At 40.1% G+C, this 24,833-nt stretch overlaps 1 protein-coding gene across 4 annotated transcripts in view; it reads left to right on the top strand.

Annotated features, from left to right (window-relative positions):
* Window positions 1-24,833, top strand: part of SLC4A10 (solute carrier family 4 member 10) — a 293,099-nt gene that overhangs the window by 189,276 nt on the left and 78,990 nt on the right. For 3 of the 4 annotated variants that reach the window (XM_083153946.1, XM_083153949.1, XM_083153948.1), the window contains exon 7: window positions 20,230-20,321. In XM_083153946.1, the coding sequence (XP_083010072.1) occupies window positions 20,230-20,321 (92 nt within the window). The remainder of the gene's footprint in view (window positions 1-20,229; window positions 20,322-24,833) is intronic. The other variant, XM_083153947.1, reaches the window with a different exon arrangement.

Genomic DNA, 24,833 nt, shown 5'->3' with positions numbered 1-24,833 from the left:
CCGCTCTCCATACATACATGACCAGCCTCTATCACGCTGTGGATGATTACGCCCGGCGTCTTACTTCCTTGTAATCCCGATGGTTGTCACGGTGATGGGTTTGTTTATATTTCCTTGTAATCTCCACACGTGGGTGCATTCTCCCCTTTATGAGGAGATACACAGCGCAGACATTTGAATCGCCAATCAATCGACTCATGGTGGGGAATGTAACATTAACATATAACACATAACATATAACACATAATATTTATTTAAAAAGCATGTTCAGACATTATTTTATAAATAGAGCGAGATATGACTAAAAATCAATTTCATCTTATCAGTTCAACAAGAACGATGTTTAGCATAAGCAGAATTATTAATCAATATAGACTAAATACTCCAACCATATAGTTGTGGGGAGAATGTGCATAAACATTAATATGGTACAAATATAAATGGATCGAAAAATCCCCAATTCATCAAATCGGAATAATGAATATATAAGAAATATATAAAAAAGAGGAGAGATATTCTATGTCCACAAAAAATGTTTCACAAAAATAAATATAAACATAAAAATAAATATAAAAATCAACATAGAAATAAAACAAAGTCAAATGAGGAGAGAGCAAGAAATTCCTCTGTTCATGATATATATTTGTTTTTTTTCAAAATTGATGATATTTTTCTCTTCCCTACTTTTACAGAAGAGTTCCACCAACATATACATCATGTAGATAATTAATTCACAATATAATTCCGTTCTTACCCTCCCGCCCCCCTCCCTCAACCCCCTCCCCCCAACCTCCGATGACATAACAGGTCCCCTCCCACCCCTCCCGCAAACCCGCAGAATGAAGAGACAGCAGCTGGTGTTCTAAATGTTGTTTAACTCTATCGTGTCGTTTAGTCCTTTCGGCACCATGGTATTAAGGCAAAAGATCCAATAGGCTTCTCTGCCACATAGCCTATTGAATCTGTCGCCCCCCCTACTGGTGCTTACCACTTGTTCGATGGCTTTGACTTCTACATTCCTAAGTGAGCTTCCTTGGCAACTCAGGACATGTCTAGAGAGGGGGTGGTTTTTAAGGCCTCCAAGAATGTTGCGCCTATGTTCGAGAAACCTAACATGTAAACAGCGTATGGTGCGACCTACATACTGCAGGCCGCACCCACATTCAATAACATAAATAATAAACGTCGTTTTACAGTTGAGGAAACTCTTAATTTGAAATACTTCACCCGTTGTAAATGATTTGAAGTCTACACTTTTCTTCTGTTTTAATCCCACACATGTCATACATTTATGGTTTCCACATTTGTGGAAACCAAGTGGTTTCTCAGGGATCCAGTTACCAGGGTTATTCTTCAAACTAATTTCTTTGCTTTTATTTTCAAAGTGGCTATGAACCAACTGGTTTTTAAGATTCTGACCCTTTCTAAAGATAATTCCCCCATTAGGTTCGACAATATCTTTTAAGAGCTCATCCTGTAACAGTAATGTTGTATTCCTTTTTATTATATTTTTAATTTCTCGGGAGCATTCATTAAATTGTGTTACAAATTGGGTTGTTCTATTATTTTTATCCTGTTTCCTATTTTTAGGCTTCGTAACTGCATCCAATAAGGTTGTTCTTTCTATTGCTTCAACTTTTTCCTTTGCTTCTTGGATTATTTCAAGAGGGTATTTTTGTTCTTTGAATGAAGAGATAATTCCCTTGGCTTGTCTCTGATAGGACTCATTTGTGGAACAATTTCTTTTAACCCGGATGAGTTGCCCCTTGGGGATATTATCCTTCCAGACTTTGTTATGGGCACTTTCATAATCTAAGTACCTATTTTGGTCTACCGGTTTCTGGTATGTCTCCGTCTCTAATTTGCCGTTTTTAACAGATAACGCTATATCCAAAAAATTTAATTGTGTAAAACTGTGAGTGCTCGTGAATTTTAAACCAAAATTGTTATTATTTAAACTATCAGTGAAAACATTTAGACTACTAATATCCCCTTTCCAAATAATAAATAAATCGTCAATAAATCTGCCATAGAGGACCAGGTCCGCCCCGAACCCCCCCCCCCCCCCCCCACACATGTTGGTCCTCGAAGGACCCCATGTATAGGTTGGCGAAGCTTGGAGCGAACCTGGTCCCCATGGCAGTCCCCCGTGTCTGTAAATAATAACGTGAATTAAACAAAAAATAATTGTGTTTTAATATAAAATTAATAGCTTGGGAGATTAAGCCACGTAGTGATTCCGAGAGGTCGGTGTCATTTTTCAGATAATGCTCCATTACTTTTACTCCCAGGTCTTGTGGGATGTTAGAATACAGTGCTTCGACATCGCACGTATGGAGGATGTAATCATCTCTCCATTCCACCTGATTTATCTTGTTCAAAAAATGTTTGGTATCGCGAATGTAAGATCTCAGTTTCACCACGTGGCTTTGTAAATAATGATCTACGAAAAGTGATAAATTATTAGTGAGGGACCCTACACCAGAAATAATGGGTCGCCCAGGTGGGTTGTGAAGTGTTTTGTGAATTTTAGGTAGAAAATAAAAAGTGGGAGTGATGGGATGTGTAGTATAAAGAAAATTAAAAGTATCTTTGGAAATAGCGCCATCTTCCATGGCTTGCTCCAACATTATTTTAAGTTCCCTTTGATACAGGGCGGTGGGGTTGCCGCCAAGGACACTGTAAAACTCCTTATCATCCAGTTGTCTATAGGATTCTTTAATATAGTCAACAGTGTCCATGACAACAACCCCACCGCCCTTGTCAGCCGGTTTTATTGTTTCACTTTTATCGTTGTATAGACATCGTAGAGCTTTTCTCTCTCCTCCCTTTAAATTATCCTTCCAAATTCTATCTTTTCTTTTTTCATTTTTGTCACACATGGATTTAAACTGTTCTAATGTTGTTTTATAGAAACATTCGACATGAGGCCCCTTATACTGCAGAGGATAGAATTCTGATTTATTTTTGAATTTCTTATCCCTTTGTATATTGAATATTTTAAGTTGGTCACTATTGGAAGATTCTTCCTCTAGTGATTCAAGGATTTCAATCAAATCTTTATTCAGTACAATGGGGTCTGCTGTCAGATGATTGTTTTTCAAAGCTTTCATTGCAAAGAATCTCTTCCTGCTTAGGGTTCTGACATAGCGGTTTAAGTCAACAAAAAGTTTGAACAGGTCTGGTTTAGATTTTGGGGCAAAGTTAAGACCTCTTTCTAATAATTTCAATTCATTTTCATTTAGAGTTTTAGATGAAATATTAAAAATGCCTTTCCCTAAGGGTTTTTTCTCATGCAGCGATTTTTTGCGAATCTGTATTCTACTCCCTCCTCTGTTTCCTCTCTTTCTTTTCCCTTGGTCTTTTTTGGGGTGTTTTTCCTGGTGATCTTGGGCCTGTTGCCCCCCCTAAAAAATGAGAATTACCTCTAGGTGAATCCCATTCCTCCTCTGTTTCGGAGGGAATTCTGACAGTTTTTCTATATTTATTTTGTGGTGATGAATACTCTCTTAGCACTTCAAATCTGTTTTTGTGACTGAAATCCCTTTCCCGTCTATAGGGTGAGTCATTTTCATTATAGGAATTATTTCTTACCTCTCTCCTGTAATTTCTATTTTTAAATGCTGATTTATCATAATTGTTGTATTTACTGAATTGTACCCTTCTCTCTGGTTTGTTTCTACTAAAATGCTGATTTTCACTTTGATAGTATGACTTTCTCTCATTTGATGAATTTCCCCTAAAACTCCCCTGCTGTCTCCCCCTCCTATTAAAATTGTGAATTTCTCCCTTTTCATAATCCTTAGCATCTCTCTCCATTTTAGATTCCTTTTTTGAAATTAGTTCCTGCTCGATCTCCTTTATGTTATTATTCACTTGGATATCTCTGTCTTTATAATCTTGTGTTTTTTCAAATCCCTTTAATAGGGTATAGGTCTCTTCAATCTCTTTTTGTATCTCATGAACTTTTTGTTCCCTATATTTTATTAACAATTTCATTAGGTCTTTCGAGCACGAATCTAAGATTCCATTCCAATCTCTACTAAAAACGTCACCCTCCTTAAAAGTAGAGGATTTTAAAATCCTTAAACCTCTTGGTATTAGTTGTGCATCTAAATACCTTTGTAGGGATACCTGATCCCACCAATGTCTAGTCTCTGACATGCACAGATTCTCCAATTTATTGAACAATCCATGCATGTCAGTATTGCCTTCCTTCGGCATCTGCACATCTCTCTTAAATCCATTTTTCAAATAGGAGCTCCTTCTCTCCATTCTCTCGGACATACACAATAAAGTTGTCATATCTCGCTCTATTATTAATCCGCAGCTCAAATATCAGGTAATTTAAAGCAACCCAATAGGAAAAAAGAAATACAAATGATACTGAGCGCTGATTAAAATATTCTACACTGCAGCTGTACCAAAAGGGGAAATTACCTAAACCCCTTGAGGTGGTTCGAGCAAAAAAGAAAGAAAGAATATGGTACAGCGCTGTGTTGAATATAGAAGTAATTTATTTAAAAAAATATAATAATAAACAATTTCTTGGCCACATTAGACAAACAAGACTCACAACATAAATAAAGCTGTTAGTCCATTCCCATCTCAACCAAACTGGTTAGTGATTTTACTGCATGCATGCAAGCGCTTGTTAGTTATAGCTCAAAAGTTAATTTTGTTATGCATATGCAAGGGTAGAATATACTTAGGTTTATCACCAGACTTGAGGCAGGGATGGGGTGTTCCTTTAAGGCTTTTGTAGAAACCACGATGTTGTCTCCGACCGTTGGTGCAGTCCCTAGTAACCGGTCTTATCAAAGAGCAATTGGTGGGTCTTTGTTTGTAGCCAAGAAGATGTCCCCTCTGACCTCTCTACGCGTTTCTCCGCCTCGATAACCGTGTCAGCGGCTTCCTCAGGAGTGGTATAATACTGTTTGGTGACTTCCGCCTTTTATGGCAGATTATCACAGTCTGCGCATGTGACAAAAATGAAAAAAGAAAAGATAGAATTTGGAAGGATAATTTAAAGGGAGGAGAGAGAAAAGCTCTACGATGTCTATACAACGATAAAAGTGTAACAATAAAACCGGCTGACAAGGGCGGTGGGGTTGTTGTCATGGACACTGTTGACTATATTAAAGAATCCTATAGACAACTGGATGATAAGGAGTTTTACAGTGTCCTTGGCGGCAACCCCACCGCCCTGTATCAAAGGGAACTTAAAATAATGTTGGAGCAAGCCATGGAAGATGGCGCTATTTCCAAAGATACTTTTAATTTTCTTTATACTACACATCCCATCACTCCCACTTTTTATTTTCTACCTAAAATTCACAAAACACTTCACAACCCACCTGGGCGACCCATTATTTCTGGTGTAGGGTCCCTCACTAATAATTTATCACTTTTCGTAGATCATTATTTACAAAGCCACGTGGTGAAACTGAGATCTTACATTCGCGATACCAAACATTTTTTGAACAAGATAAATCAGGTGGAATGGAGAGATGATTACATCCTCCTTAAGTGCGATGTCGAAGCACTGTATTCTAACATCCCACAAGACCTGGGAGTAAAAGTAATGGAGCATTATCTGAAAAATGACACCGACCTCTCGGAATCACTACGTGGCTTAATCTCCCAAGCTATTAATTTTATATTAAAACACAATTATTTTTTGTTTAATTCACGTTATTATTTACAGACACGGGGGACTGCCATGGGGACCAGGTTCGCTCCGAGCTTCGCCAACCTATACATGGGGTCCTTCGAGGACCAACATGTGTGGGGGGGGGGGGGGGGTTCGGGGCGGACCTGGTCCTCTATGGCAGATTTATTGACGATTTATTTATTATTTGGAAAGGGGATATTAGTAGTCTAAATGTTTTCACTGATAGTTTAAATAATAACAATTTTGGTTTAAAATTCACGAGCACTCACAGTTTTACACAATTAAATTTTTTGGATATAGCGTTTTCTGTTAAAAACGGCAAATTAGAGACGGAGACATACCAGAAACCGGTAGACCAAAATAGGTACTTAGATTATGAAAGTGCCCATAACAAAGTCTGGAAGGATAATATCCCCAAGGGGCAACTCATCCGGGTTAAAAGAAATTGTTCCACAAATGAGTCCTATCAGAGACAAGCCAAGGGAATTATCTCTTCATTCAAAGAACAAAAATACCCTCTTGAAATAATCCAAGAAGCAAAGGAAAAAGTTGAAGCAATAGAAAGAACAACCTTATTGGATGCAGTTACGAAGCCTAAAAATAGGAAACAGGATAAAAATAATAGAACAACCCAATTTGTAACACAATTTAATGAATGCTCCCGAGAAATTAAAAATATAATAAAAAGGAATACAACATTACTGTTACAGGATGAGCTCTTAAAAGATATTGTCGAACCTAATGGGGGAATTATCTTTAGAAAGGGTCAGAATCTTAAAAACCAGTTGGTTCATAGCCACTTTGAAAATAAAAGCAAAGAAATTAGTTTGAAGAATAACCCTGGTAACTGGATCCCTGAGAAACCACTTGGTTTCCACAAATGTGGAAACCATAAATGTATGACATGTGTGGGATTAAAACAGAAGAAAAGTGTAGACTTCAAATCATTTACAACGTGTGAAGTATTTCAAATTAAGAGTTTCCTCAACTGTAAAACGACGTTTATTATTTATGTTATTGAATGTGGGTGCGGCCTGCAGTATGTAGGTCGCACCATACGCTGTTTACATGTTAGGTTTCTCGAACATAGGCGCAACATTCTTGGAGGCCTTAAAAACCACCCCCTCTCTAGACATGTCCTGAGTTGCCAAGGAAGCTCACTTAGGAATGTAGAAGTCAAAGCCATCGAACAAGTGGTAAGCACCAGTAGGGGGGGCGACAGATTCAATAGGCTATGTGGCAGAGAAGCCTATTGGATCTTTCGCCTTAATACCATGGTGCCGAAAGGACTAAACGACACGATAGAGTTAAACAACATTTAGAACACCAGCTGCTGTCTCTTCATTCTGCGGGTTTGCGGGAGGGGTGGGAGGGGACCTGTTATGTCATCGGAGGTTGGGGGGAGGGGGTTGAGGGAGGGGGGCGGGAGGGTAAGAACGGAATTATATTGTGAATTAATTATCTACATGATGTATATGTTGGTGGAACTCTTCTGTAAAAGTAGGGAAGAGAAAAATATCATCAATTTTGAAAAAAACCAAATATATATCATGAACAGAGGAATTTCTTGCTCTCTCCTCATTTGACTTTGTTTTATTTCTATGTTGATTTTTATATTTATTTTTATGTTTATATTTATTTTTGTGAAACATTTTTTGTGGACATAGAATATCTCTCCTCTTTTTTATATATTTCTTATATATTCATTATTCCGATTTGATGAATTGGGGATTTTTCGATCCATTTATATTTGTACCATATTAATGTTTATGCACATTCTCCCCACAACTATATGGTTGGAGTATTTAGTCTATATTGATTAATAATTCTGCTTATGCTAAACATCGTTCTTGTTGAACTGATAAGATGAAATTGATTTTTAGTCATATCTCGCTCTATTTATAAAATAATGTCTGAACATGCTTTTTAAATAAATATTATGTGTTATATGTTATGTGTTATATGTTAATGTTACATTCCCCACCATGAGTCGATTGATTGGCGATTCAAATGTCTGCGCTGTGTATCTCCTCATAAAGGGGAGAATGCACCCACGTGTGGAGATTACAAGGAAATATAAACAAACCCATCACCGTGACAACCATCGGGATTACAAGGAAGTAAGACGCCGGGCGTAATCATCCACAGCGTGATAGAGGCTGGTCATGTATGTATGGAGAGCGGCTATTGCCGCGATGACGTAGCCGTAAATGACGCGGCACGACATAGCCGGAAACAACGCGGCAATAATGATATGGATGAAATAGAGGCTTGACCCGCACAGCGGGCGCATGCGCAGACTGTGATAATCTGCCATAAAAGGCGGAAGTCACCAAACAGTATTATACCACTCCTGAGGAAGCCGCTGACACGGTTATCGAGGCGGAGAAACGCGTAGAGAGGTCAGAGGGGACATCTTTTTGGCTACAAACAAAGACCCACCAATTGCTCTTTGATAAGACCGGTTACTAGGGACTGCACCAACGGTCGGAGACAACATCGTGGTTTCTACAAAAGCCTTAAAGGAACACCCCATCCCTGCCTCAAGTCTGGTGATAAACCTAAGTATATTCTACCCTTGCATATGCATAACAAAATTAACTTTTGAGCTATAACTAACAAGCGCTTGCATGCATGCAGTAAAATCACTAACCAGTTTGGTTGAGATGGGAATGGACTAACAGCTTTATTTATGTTGTGAGTCTTGTTTGTCTAATGTGGCCAAGAAATTGTTTATTATTATATTTTTTTAAATAAATTACTTCTATATTCAACACAGCGCTGTACCATATTCTTTCTTTCTTTTTTGCTCAATCCTGTTGGCTGCTGCTGGTGAGCTTGGTTACTGTACGTGAACATGTTGCAGCAGCAGTTATATGATTATATTGAAATAATAAATGTAAAATGTTTTTTTTTAAATATTCTTTTTTTTATGTGTTTTATCTGACCTACAGTATACACTGTTAATGTGGCATGCTGTAAGTAAGTAAGTAAGTTTTATTTATATAGCGCACTTTCTCCAACAGGACTCAAGGCGCTTTACAGACATTAAAAATAATGCATATACTGTAATACAAAGGGTTGTCAAAACGGGCAATAATGGCAGTACAGATATACATCACACATACAGATATGCACTAGATGCATTCTAATGAGGGACATGGACAACATATTTACTGAGCTGTACAGCACCCAGGCAGCCATTCGTCGGCGCCACATGGTGATTGCACCAGCCAGAAGGGTAGACAGGTAAGACAGTACAGATATAGGACACATACAGATATATACTAGATGTACTCTATTGAGCGACACGGACACGGGAACATATATTTACTGAGCTATGCAGCACCCAGGCAGCCAATCAGCGGCGCCACATGGTGATTGCACCAGCCAGATAGGTAGCCAGTAACAGTACTGATATATATATATACTAGATGTATCCTGATGGGGAACACGGGGACAGGGAACATATATTTACTGAGCTATGCAGCACCCAGGCATCCATTCAGCGGCGCCACGTGGTGATTGCACCAGCCAGATAGGTAGCCAGTAACAGTACTGATATATATATACTAGATGTATCCTGATGGGGAACATGGACATAGGGAACATATATTTACTGAGCTATGCAGCACCCAGGCAGCCATTCAGCGGCGCCACATGGTGATTGCACCAGCCAGATGGGTAGACAGGTAAACAGGTAAAACAGTACAGATATAGGACACGTACAGATATATGCTAGATGTATCCTGATGGGGGACACGGACATGGAGCACACAGTGTAGGCCGCTGCTGTCAGGCTATGCACAGCAGAGGCACAACACGCGGTGCGGGATAACAGGAATAAAATTTAAGAGAATACTACAGTGGCATACAAGGCAGTATTAAGACAGTGGCTAATCACAAGCGGTGATTGTACCATTAGAAATTAATGGAGTGATCACCAGTTACATATAGTCACAGGCCGACACGCAGCATGCCAAATCGCAGCAAACATTAACATGGCTACATTGAATACTTGCCTACTTTGAAAACTAGTTTCAGGGAGATTATAGTTGGTAGTAGAATTTTGCACAGCGCCCCATTGAGGGGGCATGTCATGCTCCTCACAAAGGGTGTGTCTAGTTCCATATATGGAGAGATTGTGAAAAAAGATTGTGAAGGTGGCACCTAGAAGCGTGGCTGTGTACTGCTACATCTGAGAGGAATCTTTTAAAATTACTTATATCCAAATGTAGATGAGCCACAAAGCAGTTAGTAAGAGCTACTATACTTGGTAAAGTGCCAGGAAATGGTGCTGATGATTTAATGTAAATGTATCTATCTCTCATTCCTTTTTCCCCCAAAAAATGTAACAGTGTAATGTGGGCTAGGTGAAATGAGGGAGATTGCTAGACTAATGAGGGAGAGAGGGAGATTGCTGCTGTTTATTTAGGGAGTCTCCTGCAGAATGCAGGAGGGTAGGCAACTATGAACTTGTTCTTTTGTTTTTCTTCATTTCTGTTGATCCTATTTTACTCAGATTTCAAAACTATATCCATATATTATTACCTTTGACTATTTAACCCCTTCCCGACATATGACGTACATGTACGTCATATGTCGGTTGCGGGGGAATCAAGCCAGCTCACGGAGTGAGCTGGCTTGAAAGAGAGCAGGTAATGGCTGTATATTACAGCCAGGTACCTGCTCTCACGGCCACGAGTGGCGAGTTCGCCGATCGTGGCCGTTTAACCCTTTAAGCACCGCAGGCAAAGCGCCCGCAGTGCTTAAATAGCTGATCGGAGGGGGGGCGCCCCCCTCCGGCGCCGATCGGGGCCCCCCGTGGCGAGATCGGAGGGTGCCGATCGGTTGCCATGGCAGCCAGGGGTCTAATGTAGACCCCTGTGCTGGCCATGTCAGCATTCCTATTACATCCTGCCTGAGGCAGGATGTAATAGGAAGTGCTGAAAATCACTATGTTCAGCCATAGAGCTCTATGGCTGAACCTAGTACAGGCGATCGCGCCCCCTAGTGGTCAAGTACACTAGGGGGCCTTGTAGTAAAAGTAAAAAAAAAAAAAAAAAAAGTTAAAAAAAAAAAAAAAAAATATTAAAAGTTCAAATCACCCCCCTTTCCCCATTTCACAAATAAAAATAAATAAAAAATAAAAAAAAAACATATTTGGTATCGCCGCGTTCCTAAAAGTCCGATCTATTAAAATATAACATTAGTTATCCCGCACGGTTAAAGGCGTAAACGGAAAAAATTCCCAACGCCAAAACTACGTTTTTTGGTCGCATCGCCTACCCAAAAAAATGTAAATAAAAGAGATCAGAAAGTCGCACATATCCCATAATGGTATTAATTAAAAAGTACACTTCAGCCCGCAAAAAATGAGCCCTCACCTAGGTCCGTAGGTGGAAAAATAAAAAAGTTATAAGCCGCAGAACATGGCGACGCGACGCAAATTAGAAAAAACGTAAAATTTTCTATTTTTTTTTAGTGGTAAAACGTAACGAAAACTATATAAGTTTGGTATCACCGGAATCGTAACGACCCATAGAATAAAGATAACCCATCATTTTAAACGAACTATGAACTCCAAAAAAACCGTAACCAGCGCAAAATTGTGGAATTGCGTTTTTTTTCCTTTTTACCCCACATTGAATTATTTCCTGATTCCCCAGAATATTATACGGTATAGTAAATGGTACCATTAAAAAGTACAACTTGTCCCGCAAAAAAAAAGCCCTCATGTGTCTATATAGCCGGAAAATTAAAAAAGTTACGCTTATTTGAACGCGAGGAGGAAAAAAAAAAGAAAAGTTATCAAAAAACGCCCCGTCGGGAAAGGGTTAATTCATGTAGAATGGGGCTCAGAAAAGGAATAGTGTCAGCATTTGCTTGTTTAAACAGCTCCTGTTATTTTGTAGTAACCCAGTGTGTAACATTGGGGCAGATGTATTAAGCCTTAACAAGAGATAAATTCAAGTGTGATAAGGAGAGATAAACGTCCAGCCAATCAGCTCCTTACTGACTTTTTTCAAACACAGCCTGTAACATGGCAGTTAGCAGGTGATTGGCTGGACGTTTATCTCTCCTTCTCATACTTGCATTTATCTCTTGTTAAGGCTTAATACATCTGCCCCATAATCACAGAACTTGTGTCCCTCTCATGTTATTTTTCATTAAAGCTCTTTATGGTGAAGAGTTGTGTAACAGGACCAGGGTTCAGATCACATGACCCAACAGCAGAAAGCAAGATGGGACTTTTTATATTTGGCCTATTGAAAATGAAAAACTTTATTGATAAAAACAAATATATTAAGCCAATGATTTGAAAGGAAAATCCAAGCTATCTATAATAAGTATAATAATATATCAAACTTGTTTGGGGGAACATTTGTCGCTTTTGAAATGGCAGTTGTTGAAATTCAATGGCCGCGATTCTTTGTTCGTCATTTATTACAGAGATCAAGATCAAGCCATATGTTTAAATTATAGCATCCTTTTTTTACTAACACTATTGGCCGAATGTAATAGCCTTCGAGTTCAGCGGCTATGCCGGATACCAGACGAATTTGGACATTTTTTAAACAGGCAATCAGTTACAAGGCAAAATCATGCCTTGTAAGTGATTGCCCCTTTAAAAAAATGTCTGAATTCGGCCAACATCCCGCACAACCACCTAACCTGGAGACTATTATATTTGGCCACATGTGTGTTATACCAGCATTACCCAACTTGTCCTCAGGGTTTCCTAATGCTGGCCACACATCAGACCAACTTTCAAAATCTGGTACTGGATGGGAGCAAAGGACATAGAGCAATTTACTCACAAACCCAGGAAAATGGACATAAACATTCAGTGAAATTAATTAAATCAAACAGATCAAACTACATTACTTTGTCTGAGCAACAGGTTTTGTCCGTTTCCGTGACCAAATGAATGAATTACAAATTATATTTGCTCCCATCCAGTACCAGATTTTTATTCCATCCAACCAACTAGTTGGATGGTTGGATGAAAGTTGGTCTGATGTGTGGCTAGCACAACACTCCATGTTTTAAGGCTATCAATGCTTGAGCACAGGTTACATAATTAGTATCTGAGTCAATTTGACTTAACTATATGTCCTCAACCAACCATGGACTGTAAGGGTGATTTGAGAACCAAGTATGAAAACCACTGCATTATACTACAGTCCATTATACAGTATATTCTGTAGTAAGGGACTATAGTATTACAATACTTATTAAATTAGGTTATATGTAATTATGATGTATGTTTTTTGTCATTCATCGTTATCGTTCTTTATTTTACTCTGTCTTTGTTGTATGTGTCTCTAACAGGCTCATCATCTCATCTCTGTTCCTCCCTCATCTTCCTCCCCTTGGCCTCTCTTAAAGTCCGTTGAAGTTTTTGAGGTAGTGTAAAAAAATGTGTTTGGGTTGTAGATGACTATTGCTGTCTGTATATGTTAGTATATTGGCCCTTATTCTGATCTGATCGCTGTACAAATTTGTTCTCAAAATGGGCAAAACCATGTACACTGCAGGTGAGACAGATGTAACATGTATAGAGAGAGTTAGATTTGGGTGGGTTATTTTGTTTCTGTGCAGGGTAAATACTGACTGCATTATTTCTACACTGCAATTTAGATTTTAGTTTTAACACACCCCACCCAAATGTAACTGTCTCTGAACATGTTACATCTGCCCCACCTGCAGTGCACATGGTTTTGTCCATTTTAAGAACAAATTTGTACTGCGATCAGATATGAATAAGGGCCATTGCATGCAACTAACAGGTTTTAAGAATTGTAATGTTCTTCAGGGGCAGACTGGTTGCAGTAGTACATTTTTGGTATTCTGTAGGCTGGAAATCGAAATAGGGTCAAACGAAATCAATGGAAATAGGGTAACCAGTTTGGATTCTGCTCCCTAAAAGTGTAAATTTGAATAATGACAAAGGTCCTTGGTGTGATGAGATCCTCTGATTTTACAATGTAATGGCTGCTATGCAGTATGTAACAGGGGATTAGTGATAACCTAGTACCTTAGATAATAACCATAGCTTGCCCATCTTTCCCCCAGCTTTTAAAAGCCAGCCAACCTGCTCCTGAATTCAACATGTACATGAATCATATAGTTGTCTGCCATATGTCAATGTGTCTAATTATATAAACCTATTTCAACTGTTCCACTAATATGTGTCCCCTTAGTCACATACTATTTTGTGTGAAAGCGCATGAGTATGGTGTTTCTGTATATTTTTATTTATTTTGCATGCATGCATATCATGACTACTGGCTGTAATAGTTTTGAGGTTGGGGTGGGTCTTGGATGTATCAACCCTGCTTAATAAAAAAAGTGGGGAAGTTGCTCATAATAAATAAACAGCTTCTAGAGGCCATTTAGCATCTTGTATAAAATGACAGTTAGTAGCCAAACTGATTGTGTGCTATTGACCACATCTTCACATTTTCAATTTAAAAGGTTTTATACATCTTCCCATAAGTGTGTCTATTACAGACACAAGGGAAAGCAGTCATTATGTCAAATTGAACTTATATTCATCATTTGACATCACTAGGGGCCATATTTATAAAACCAAAAAATATTGCAGAAAAAAAAATAGAAAATTGCACCTTTCGGATCTTTTTCGCATTTTGTATCACCTGTTTGTATTGAGGTACACTTAACTTAATGTTGCCATGTAAATTATTGCAGCTTTAAAAAAAAAGGGAAAACTCTCCCAAAATCTATGCATGGAAAGATTCATAAAAACACTCTTGCATGCTCCATCAAGGTGCATAGGGCCTGATTCAGACCAGATCGCTGGGCTATGAATTTACAGGCTTAGTGATTATCAAACAACCAAGCATATACAGTACGCAGTGCACATGCATGGGATCCCCCTGCAAACCAACACACTAGACCAACTTTCATCCAACTATCCAACTAGTTGGTTGGTTGGACTGTATGCAGGCAAATGCCAATAAGCAATTTGATCACAAACTCAGGAGAATGGACAAAAACATTCTCAGTGAAATTGTTTAAATCAAATAGGTCCAACTACAGTACATTGTCTGAGTGACAGTTGTTGTCCATTTTCTGATTTGGGAAACAAATGACTTAATTACAAATTACATTTGCTCCTATCCAGTATCAGATTTTTATTCCACCCAACCAACTAGTTGGATGGTTGGAGGAAAGTTGGTCTGATTGTATGGCCATCATTAGTATTAGAAAAATGGGTACAGGTTGTGCGGTGTGGGCCCCCCTGGACACCAGGGGCCCATGTTCACTGCAAATACTGCACCCATTATAAATACAGTGTATTCCACCCGTCCACAACCCTCTTTGGTAAAATAAATGTTTCTATGTTTTCCAGTGCATTTTATCTTGTTTTCATATTTAGATATTGCTGAAGAACACGTCCTTATCTTCCTAAACAACATGGGGTGTGGCCAGCCCCATAGAGGCTTGACAAGCCACTAGATATCATGACCCTCTAATAGAGTAACAATGCATATACTAGGACCCTCTAATCAAGTAACATTGTAAACTAAGTGAAGAGAAAAAGTACTAGCCAATCAGCCCCCAACTGTCATTTTACAGGCTGTGTTTCAAACATTACAGAAGCTGGTTCTTTGGTGGTTTTATACACATTTTATTACTCTACATAGCCAAATTCATAATCAAGAACATTAATACAATATCAAGAAACTAGTAAAAGGACCTCGCATATGCTCGGCCACATCATTCATCCATCTGCTCTACCCCTCTCTATGCTCTACTCCTTTTCCTGTTTATCCCACTGCTCTGAAGTCTCTTTTGCACTGTCCCGTACTTTCACTGTACTGCTCCGCCCCCTCCCCACACCATGTACATTCTCACCCTGGTACAGAGCAGTTAGATATTCCAGCTAACGTGTCTTCCATCACCCTGCAGTGGACCGATTGTGGGGCTCCCACTGTGCATGTATTTACCAGACTATGACACATATGTATTTGTGCTCTTCTTTGCTGGAGTGTCTCTTCTCATTCCCATTTGGCGCACCAAACTCACCACATTGCAATGCTGCAGCTCAGTGTGTTTCTATGAGCTGCTGGACACACAATTAGACACACATCCATGGCGATGGGATAGCACCAATCATCCATGTGCGTGCCTACATCTGTATCTAGGCTTTCCATACTATGCCTTTGAACCAGGACACTCATGCATTACACAAGTTCTGTGGCTGACTGACTTCTAGCCTAAATTTCAGCTGGTTTAAATCACCTACAGAACCTGTGTAATTCATACATTATATGGTGAGCCTAATCCATACTTGCCGACTTTTGCTAGCTGCCTTCCGGGAGAGGGCAGCCAGCTCCGTTATACAGGGGGGCGGGGCTATCGCTGGGAGCTTAAGAGACAGATTGGGGGCGGAGCCACAGACGGGCTTCCCTGTTGGGGGGTGTGCCTACAGTGAACGCGTCATTTTAGCCACGCCCCCCGTCGTGCAATGCCGGTATTTCAGGCATTGCACGGTGGGGGGCAGGGTTAAAATGACGCGATCGCGTCATTTTACTCACGGACCCCACCGCCAAGGGGCAGATCTCGGGGGATTGGGGTTAATGCGGGAGGGTTGCCCCCCTTTCCGGGGGGGCTGGGAGGGGGACCCGATTTTCGGGACCCTCCCGGCCATTCCGGGAGGGTAGGCAACCCTGGCCTAATCATATAGATGGTTGTTCAGGTAGACATTCCTGGTGTGCTCCTCTGGTAATGCTTCCTTGCTCTGACTGCGCCCTATTAATTGTATCCTGTATCCTTCAACCAATGTCTTGTGCACTCAACCATCCTTGAACCCAAACATTCTAATTAATATGGAAGTCTGGGATGTGGGCTAGTAGCTGTACTCAAATCTAAACGGCTTCAGCTGCACCATCAGATTGATTGGATATAATCTCACGTCATTATAGTATTTATCACAGTATTTTCCATAATTCCAACTGGCTATTTTCCATTTAAAAGCATAATATGTATTTCCTCATGCAAATGAAGACACTATGGGGAGGTATTCAATGTTGATTCCAACGGTCGGAACGTTTCCGACAATCGGGGTATCGGCCATTTCTGATGTCAATTTGACAGTCTGGATTCAATCTTCCAACTGTTGGAAACGTTCTGACCGTTGGAATGGATGTGGATTGTCGAAAACAGCCATGGATTCGAGAATCCAGTGTCTGTTTTCAACAGCTGTCGGAAATATCGCTACACATTGAATACCCCCCTAAATATCGTGACTTATGACATTTACTTTTAGCCAACCATTATTTTAAGTGTACATATATATAAAAAGATGGAGATACCGCAATAGTAAATACTTCTTCAACATGGTATTCATTTATATCTGCCTATTTAGAGTCGGTGGTTTGTGGCTTATTTCTTTAGACATCATAATCATAACATGGATGCGTAACACATGCGCTCGCCACGCTTCGGGCTGCTGTGGATAGTGGGGGTGTTTCAGGAACACATTCACACCTGCCATATCATACATCGCAGCAATAGCTACTCAGACGCAGGAGCCTATCATTGCTGGAGCGTCTGAGACGCTCCTGCATCTCAAACAGATGGCGCCTCTCCGCCGGCGCCAGCATGATCACCTCTCCGCCAAAGAGAGGGGATCGTGCTGGCACTGGCGGTGTGAGAGAGGCGCTGAGTAGGCTTGCCGGGGACAAAGATGCTGTTCCCGACAACAGTACGGTAGTTACTTGCGTAGTTTCACGGCGCCAGCCTACGCTGATAACATAGCTTACGCTGCAGCCGTGAAGCTACACAAGTAATGCAGCCAGGGACGCTACGCTACTTCTGACCGACTACGTTAACTACACTGAGCGTGGGAACACTACACTGATTCTGATAGGTACGCTACGCTGACGGCGTAAGCTGGCGCCATGAAACTACACAAGTACCATTGACATTTTGACTGTCGGCCTTCCCAATGTCAGCCTACTGCTTGTGTTGACCTTCCTACCCTGTCAATTGTAGCTTGAGACTTTAATGCCCTGAGCTATCCAATTACAAACCCTTTTCCTCTAGTACTAAGTCAGCATCTAATGTGCGTTAATCCATAGTTTCTGGGTTAAGAGCTGGAAGCTAACATGTTTGCCACAGCGAGGGCTAATTGCCACAGTCAGGGCAGAAATCCCTACTTACAGCAGGAGGGGGTGATCAGAAAAATCCATGTTAATTTTAGCCTTTGGGTTTATCATAGGGTGCTGTTTGCTGCAATTAATTAGCCCTGTGCTAATTAATTGCAGCCCAAAGTAAGTAAGGTGGCTAACTGAACCTGGATCTTATGGGGCCTACACAAGGTGCAATTATCGCGTGCTACTTTTTAGTTCAAATTGCATTGCGTCTAGTTCAAATAGTATGCAAATGCAGTTATTTTTTTAAATAGATCGCATGCACCCTGTAATTGGCTATTTTATGCTGCTTTCACATCGCAAAATGAAGGTTCGCACCGGGACTGTGAAACAGTTCAGCCCCGGAGTGAACCTGCATTTTGGGATGTTCACATCCCCACAGCGAATCAGCATTATTGCCGGTTCGCTGATGTCATCTGGAGGCGCAGCAGGGAGTTGGCACGTCATCGGGGGCGGGGGAGGAGGCAGCACTTAGAGCTGCCGCTGCTCCAGGCGCTACCTCCTCCATAGTGTGAACGGGAAACCGGTTGCTCGACCCATTTAACCCATTCACACCGCCAAGCAACACAGCAATGAACCAGTAGTAACTCTGCTTTCTTACCAGTTCTTATTGCCCTGTTGCTACCTGTTTTCGGGACACGGTAACCCCTTTCCCATCGCACTAATTACCGGGTCAAACCGGCTTGTACCCGGTAATTAGTTGCTACGTGAAAGGAGTATTAGTGTAGTCAAAATTGGGTGTAGTTTTAAATCTCATGTGGGTCAAATTGCACCGTGTGCACAGTCCAAATCACAGAGCACACATTGTATAGGCTCAAATCACACCTAGTACAAGTCTCACCCTGTGCATACCTCCCAACATGACCCACTTAATGTATGATTGCCAACACCTGTGTTGAATAGGGTAATTGCTGAGAAAGGTGTTTCAATACAGGTGATGGCAATCATACATTACAAGGGAAGTCCAGGAACAGAGCATCTTCTCCAATTATTGTAAGTAAAAAAGATGCATTTTATGCATTATTGGTTGGTACAGTTGAAAGTACAAATCAGTTGATAAAGTATTATGGTCATATAAACAAACAGACATAGGGCCTTATTCTAGTTCACTCTTAGAGGAAAATTCCTTCTCAGATGGACAAAACCATGTGCCACTGCAGGTGGGGCAGATGTAACATGTGCAGAGAGAGTTAGATTTGGGTGAGTTATTTTGTTTACTAACTGACTGCTTTATTTCTACACTGCAATATAGATCTCACTTATGCCCCCCATACACGGTCCGTTTTTTCGGTCCGTTCTGTACTTTTAAAGTACACATCGGATCGCATCCCTAGTACATGCAGTGTGCATGCACTGCGATCCGATACGATGTGTGCCTAGTACAAAAAGTATGTGCAGCATAATGGGGTTTTTCTTCCACCTGCACATGTTATATCAGCCCCACCTGCAGTGCACATGGTTTTGTCCATTTGAGAAGGAATTTATCTCTAAGAGTAAACTAGAATAAGGCCCAAAGGGTGACATTTAATAGGATGAGAGAATCAGAAAGTGATAGAGCTGGTAAGAAAACTCCAGTGGTAATCATTTACACTTCAAAATCAAACTGGTTTTGCAGTGTAAATGATTGCCGCTTTAAAAAAACTGGAGATTTCCTACCAACTCTCTCATTTTCTGATTCTCTCCTATGAATTTTCACCCATAATCTTTGTTTACTCTTTAGGATCAATTCAGTTAGGAGAGTGTTCTTGCCATCATAAGTTTGGCTATATGCTAAGTACTGTGCTGGATTCCAGAATTTCTATTTTCAACAAGTGTGGGGTGAGTTCGGCTGCTGTGGTTGGCATTTTTTACATTATTGCCACAGAAACTCGCATTCTTTGCCCCATAATTGAATTGGTCACTTTAATGCATGCACGTCCAAACTATGGCCCTCCAGCTGTTGTGAAACTACACGTCCCATCATGCCTTGCCACAGGTTTGCTATTAGGGAATGCTAAAACTAGGGCAAGGCATGCTGGGATGTGTAGTTTCATTACAGCTGGAGGGCCACAGTTTGGACATTCCTGCTTTAATGTAAAAGTAGAGTAGTCAGCAGTTCTTAGAGTTTGTCTTTTTTTCTTTATCACCTGCCTGATGCCGTTGTAGAACCAAGTTTAAAATTGAAAAGAGCCAAAACCACATGATTTGTTTACATTGATGGTCATATTCTATTTGTACATTATTAAATAAAAGTCTTATAATGTCTTGTATTGTTCAGAATATAATTGTAGCAAAATTGCTCTCTTTGTGTAGTATAATTATCTTTTTTTACAGCATGTTTATTCTGTTCTTTAGACACTGAAATGCAAAATGATAATCTGTGTCCTTTAGCAGGTCAGCTTGTGTCACCGCAGTCTGCGCCCTCTTGCATAGAACATAAGAATGATGTCAGCCGAGAGAACAGCACTCTTGATGTTACAAAGGTAAGCGGTACCGACGTAAATCAGTGAATTACAGTAAGTATTTCCTAATAGGAAGTCATGCTGCTGCCTGACAGTGATGTATGCCGACGTCTGTATTACCAACCTGAATAGTGTATATTAGTGACTGGCACCAGAGGAATGGTTGCAGCACAGTACAAATTATAAATAAGGGAACCACACCAACTACCAGTGAGTCACTGTAGAATGGCAGTGGGTGTGGCTCTCCTATTTGAATTTTGAACTGTGCTGTAGTCCCCCCCCCCCCCCCCATCCCCCCACGGTGTACATGCAATAATTGGAGAGTTTATCTCTACTATGTCTTTTCACTTTAGTGTCACATATTCATAATGTTCATCAACAACATTTATGGGAATATTTTTCCCTGGTAACAAGCAATGAAGCAGATGTAATAAGCCTGGAGAAGAGATAAAGTTGAAATAAGGTAAAAAGAGATGTTCCCTAACATGCCTGGAAAATCACGATATCACATCTGATCCTACTACTGTAACTGAGTCTGCGAAATAATTTATGCCTAATTTTGCGAAAAAATCAAGTATTTATTACAAACAGTATTACGGACAATGGTAATAGGTTTTTAGTGCTGCGCTCTGCCCAAATGTTTTGTTGTGTGCAGTCTGCCAATAATAATGTATCAATTGATTAATTGAAAAAAACACACTTTACTTGTAAATATGAAATAACGTATACACATAAATTAAAATTGCATAATCATAAACATAAACATAACCATGACATGAGTCTGCAGAAGTTTTGCAGCAAAGTGGAAAAATTGCTGTCAACCTGTGTGGCTAGAAGTGATTGTAATCCACTTACCACCAACGTCTATACCATAACGGGTTACCTGAAGACAACACAAGTACATCTGAGTTAAGGGCCCCATACATCAGCAATTAATTGTGACAATTTTCAGATATGGAGATGATTGCCACAATTAATTTTAGATGTGTGGGCTTCCCCTTTTGGCAATCCCAATCCCAATCGCCAATCGATTGCTTAATCAGGTTTTTAAACATGTTTAATAATCTGGTATTATCTGCAGATCTTTTTTAGATGTGTGGGCATTCCCAATTAGTTTTCTTCATCTATTTACATTATGAACAGCTGAAATGACAATCGATTGGGGCAATTTCCAGATATGAAGATGCAATCTTTAGATGGAAAAATCTGCCGATCACTGAAAAAATCTGTAATGTGTGGGCAAAGTCGGATAGATCTGAAAATCCATTTATCTGGCTAAAATATCCCAATATCTGAAAATCCATAAATTGTGATTGCTGATGTATGGGGCCCATTAGCGGGACGCCGCACTCATATACTCATTCTGAGACTGCTTAATTACATTACTCGCCAACCCTTCATCCTCATTGAGACATTGTCCTTTTCTCTGACGGGACAATTGATAGTAACAGATCCAACAGAAGCATACACACTGCCCAATCAGAACAGACCAAGAGTCTGACTCATTGGGAATTTGTGTGCACAGTAAAAATCACTGTTAGCCACACAGGTTGACAGCAATTTTTCCACTTTTTTCAATTAATCATTTGATACATTATTATTGCCAGACTGCACATATTACAACATTTGGGCAGAGTGCAGCACTAAAAACCTATTACCATTGTGCAACTTAAAGGATTAGTCATCCTTCAGTGCAGCTGCTAGCCGACACGATTCGGTGCGCTGATAGCCAACCAATTTACCAGTATTACGGACAATACCCATAATCTAGTATTTATTACACATAATACAGACAATACTTATAGCGGCAGCCTGCAGTAGCTGAATAAAGTATTCTAATCACTATTCGGGGATCTCTGGCCCACACACCAGGCAATTTTCAGATGAAAAGCGTCTAGTGTGTATGGGCCTCACAAGAATCATACACTGTTCATACAGTATTATGGTACCCAAAGCAGAAATAAGGGGGAGGGAGAAGCGACGTTCTGTGCAGTTTATTAGCCCCAGCCAAATTTACCACGGAAGGGTTTAAACACACTGTACAATATGCTAAATGGCGCTGTCTCCATGTGGCAGCCATGTTGTTGCCTAACATGCCTGGAAAATCACAATATCACATCTGATCCTACTACTGTATACAGTAACTGAGTCTGCGAAACAATCCATTAATGTATGCCTAATTTTGCGAAAAAAATCCAGTATTTATTACACAAACAGTATTACGGACAATACCCATATTCTAGTATTCTCATCGCTAGTCGGGATCTCTTTCCCATACACACCAGGCAATTTTCAGATGAAAATCATCTAGTGTGTATGGGCCTCACAAGAATCATACACTGTTCATACAGTATTCTCATCGTTAAGCTCTGGCCCATACACACCAGGCGAGTGTATACAGTATTTTGCACTGGTTGTATTTGAACAGTAGAAAAAGGAGGGAAACAGGTTCATTCGGGGACAAGGTGGGAACCAAGCGCTTCTGCTCAGTAACCATTTTGTCCACATACTGTATGAGCCTGGCTGCTTATACTGCTTACAGTATACTGTAGTGCAACAATCAATCACAATGTACAAATGACTGTACTTACTGCTCCAGCAAGATGATACTGTTCTTGCGTATGCAGAGTGCTTGTACAGCTTAGTAGAAACAGGAATGCAGCAACAACTTGACTTTGGAGTCAGCAGAAGCTGCAGAGTGAACAGTACAGGTACAGTATCTCAAGGGTTTGTATGATGATACAGCCAAGAGATGAAGAGACGATCCGTAGCAATTCTACACAGTTTAGATGCAGAGTTACAAAATGGATAGTTTTGAAATATCGGCGTCTGAAGCTGAATTTATGCTGGCACAGACAAAGGAAAACCTTCCCGGCTAAATGCTGATAGGTGCATTTGAATTATGTACAGGGCAACAACAGGAAGGCAGACTGTAATCAACATACTGTATTTTGTCTGACTGCAATCAACATCTTATTGTCTGAGGTGTTGGTCTGTGTCTGAGTGCGCTTGTTTCATGGCGCAGTACAGCAAAATGATAGGCAACCCCTTCAAAAATGTATTAATTATCCAGCATTAGTAAAGGTCAGCATGGCTTACATGTTTATACAGTAGCAATCTGTACCAAGGACATGTATCACCGCACAAATCTTTTTGTGCGAATTCTATCCTATTTCGATTCTCTAAAATAAGGACTTTTTCCTGAAGTGGGAAATCTCTTGCGAAAAAAAAAACACGTTCTTTGTAACTTGCAGTAAGGACAATATCTGTATCGTGTACATGGCAGCCTGCCATTGTTCATTGTTTTGGTGCAAAAGGCAAAGCAACAAATAACTTTATTGATTTAAAAATAGAAAAGTACTGTAGTACTCTGTGTTTAAAAAAAAAAAAGTGTACCCTACTGTGAATCGAACCTGTATCGTTACTAACATAATAACTGTGTCTCTAACCGCTAGGCCACAGACACCTGTAATTTTGGTCGCAGCATTGATGTACACTATACAGTCCAGTATGAGAAATGCCTGTAGAGTGCGCTGTTTTCAAGGCGCAGTATAGCGTAATGATAGACAGGTCCTTAAATAATGTTTTATTTAATTATCCAGCATTAGTATATGTTAGCATGGCTTCCACGTTCATACAGTAGCAATCTGTACCAACGACATGTGTAACTGTAAACATCTGTTGCTGCGAATTTTATCCTAGTACACTGTCCTCAAAGTAAGGACTTTTAACTGAAGTGCGAAATCTATTTGTGCGAAAAAAATAACCATTCTTTGTAACGCATTATTGTAAGGACAATAACTGTATTGTGTTCATGGCAGCCTGGCATTGTAATTTTTTGGTGCAAAAGGAATTTGCAAAGCACCAAATAACTTTATTGATAAAAAAAAAAAAGTAGTACGTTGAAAAAAAAAACTGTACCCACTGTGGATCGAACCAGTATTGCTGCTAACAGTATAGTTGTGTCTCTACCCGCTAGGCCACAGTTACCTGTGATTTAAATTGCTCCTTTGGTGTATAATATACAGTCCAATATGAGACATGCCCCATAAAGCATGCTGTTTTCATGGCGCAGTACAGCATAATGATAGACAGGTCCTTAAATAATGTTTTCTTTAATTATCCAGCATTAGTAAAGGTTAGCATGGCTTCCATTTTCATACAGTAGCAATCTGTACCAACGACATGTGTAACCGTAAACATCTGGTGCTGTGAATTTTATCCAAGTACACTGTCCCTAAAGTAAGGACAAAATCTGTGGTGTGAAGTGGCGTGGCAGCCTGACATTGCATTTTGTAGATACTGTACAGTACTGTAGATTTTTTTTTCTTTTATAAAGGGAAGATTGATTGGCCAGTTTCGCATACTCTCAATGTCAACTCCAACATCGTTGTATTCGGCACCGTAGTCTTAACGTGGAACATTAGTCACTCAGTGGTTAAACTATGTATTACATGGCGTGGGACTATACACCAGCCATAACGCAATCTACAACTCGCGACTCGGAGGCCTAAAAAGCGAGTTGTGAGCCAC

Source organism: Crinia signifera, chromosome 7 (assembly GCF_055691185.1).
Source record: "Crinia signifera chromosome 7, ASM5569118v1, whole genome shotgun sequence".
Lineage (NCBI taxonomy): Eukaryota > Metazoa > Chordata > Amphibia > Anura > Myobatrachidae > Crinia > Crinia signifera.
This window is presented reverse-complemented; position numbering and strand designations above follow the sequence as displayed.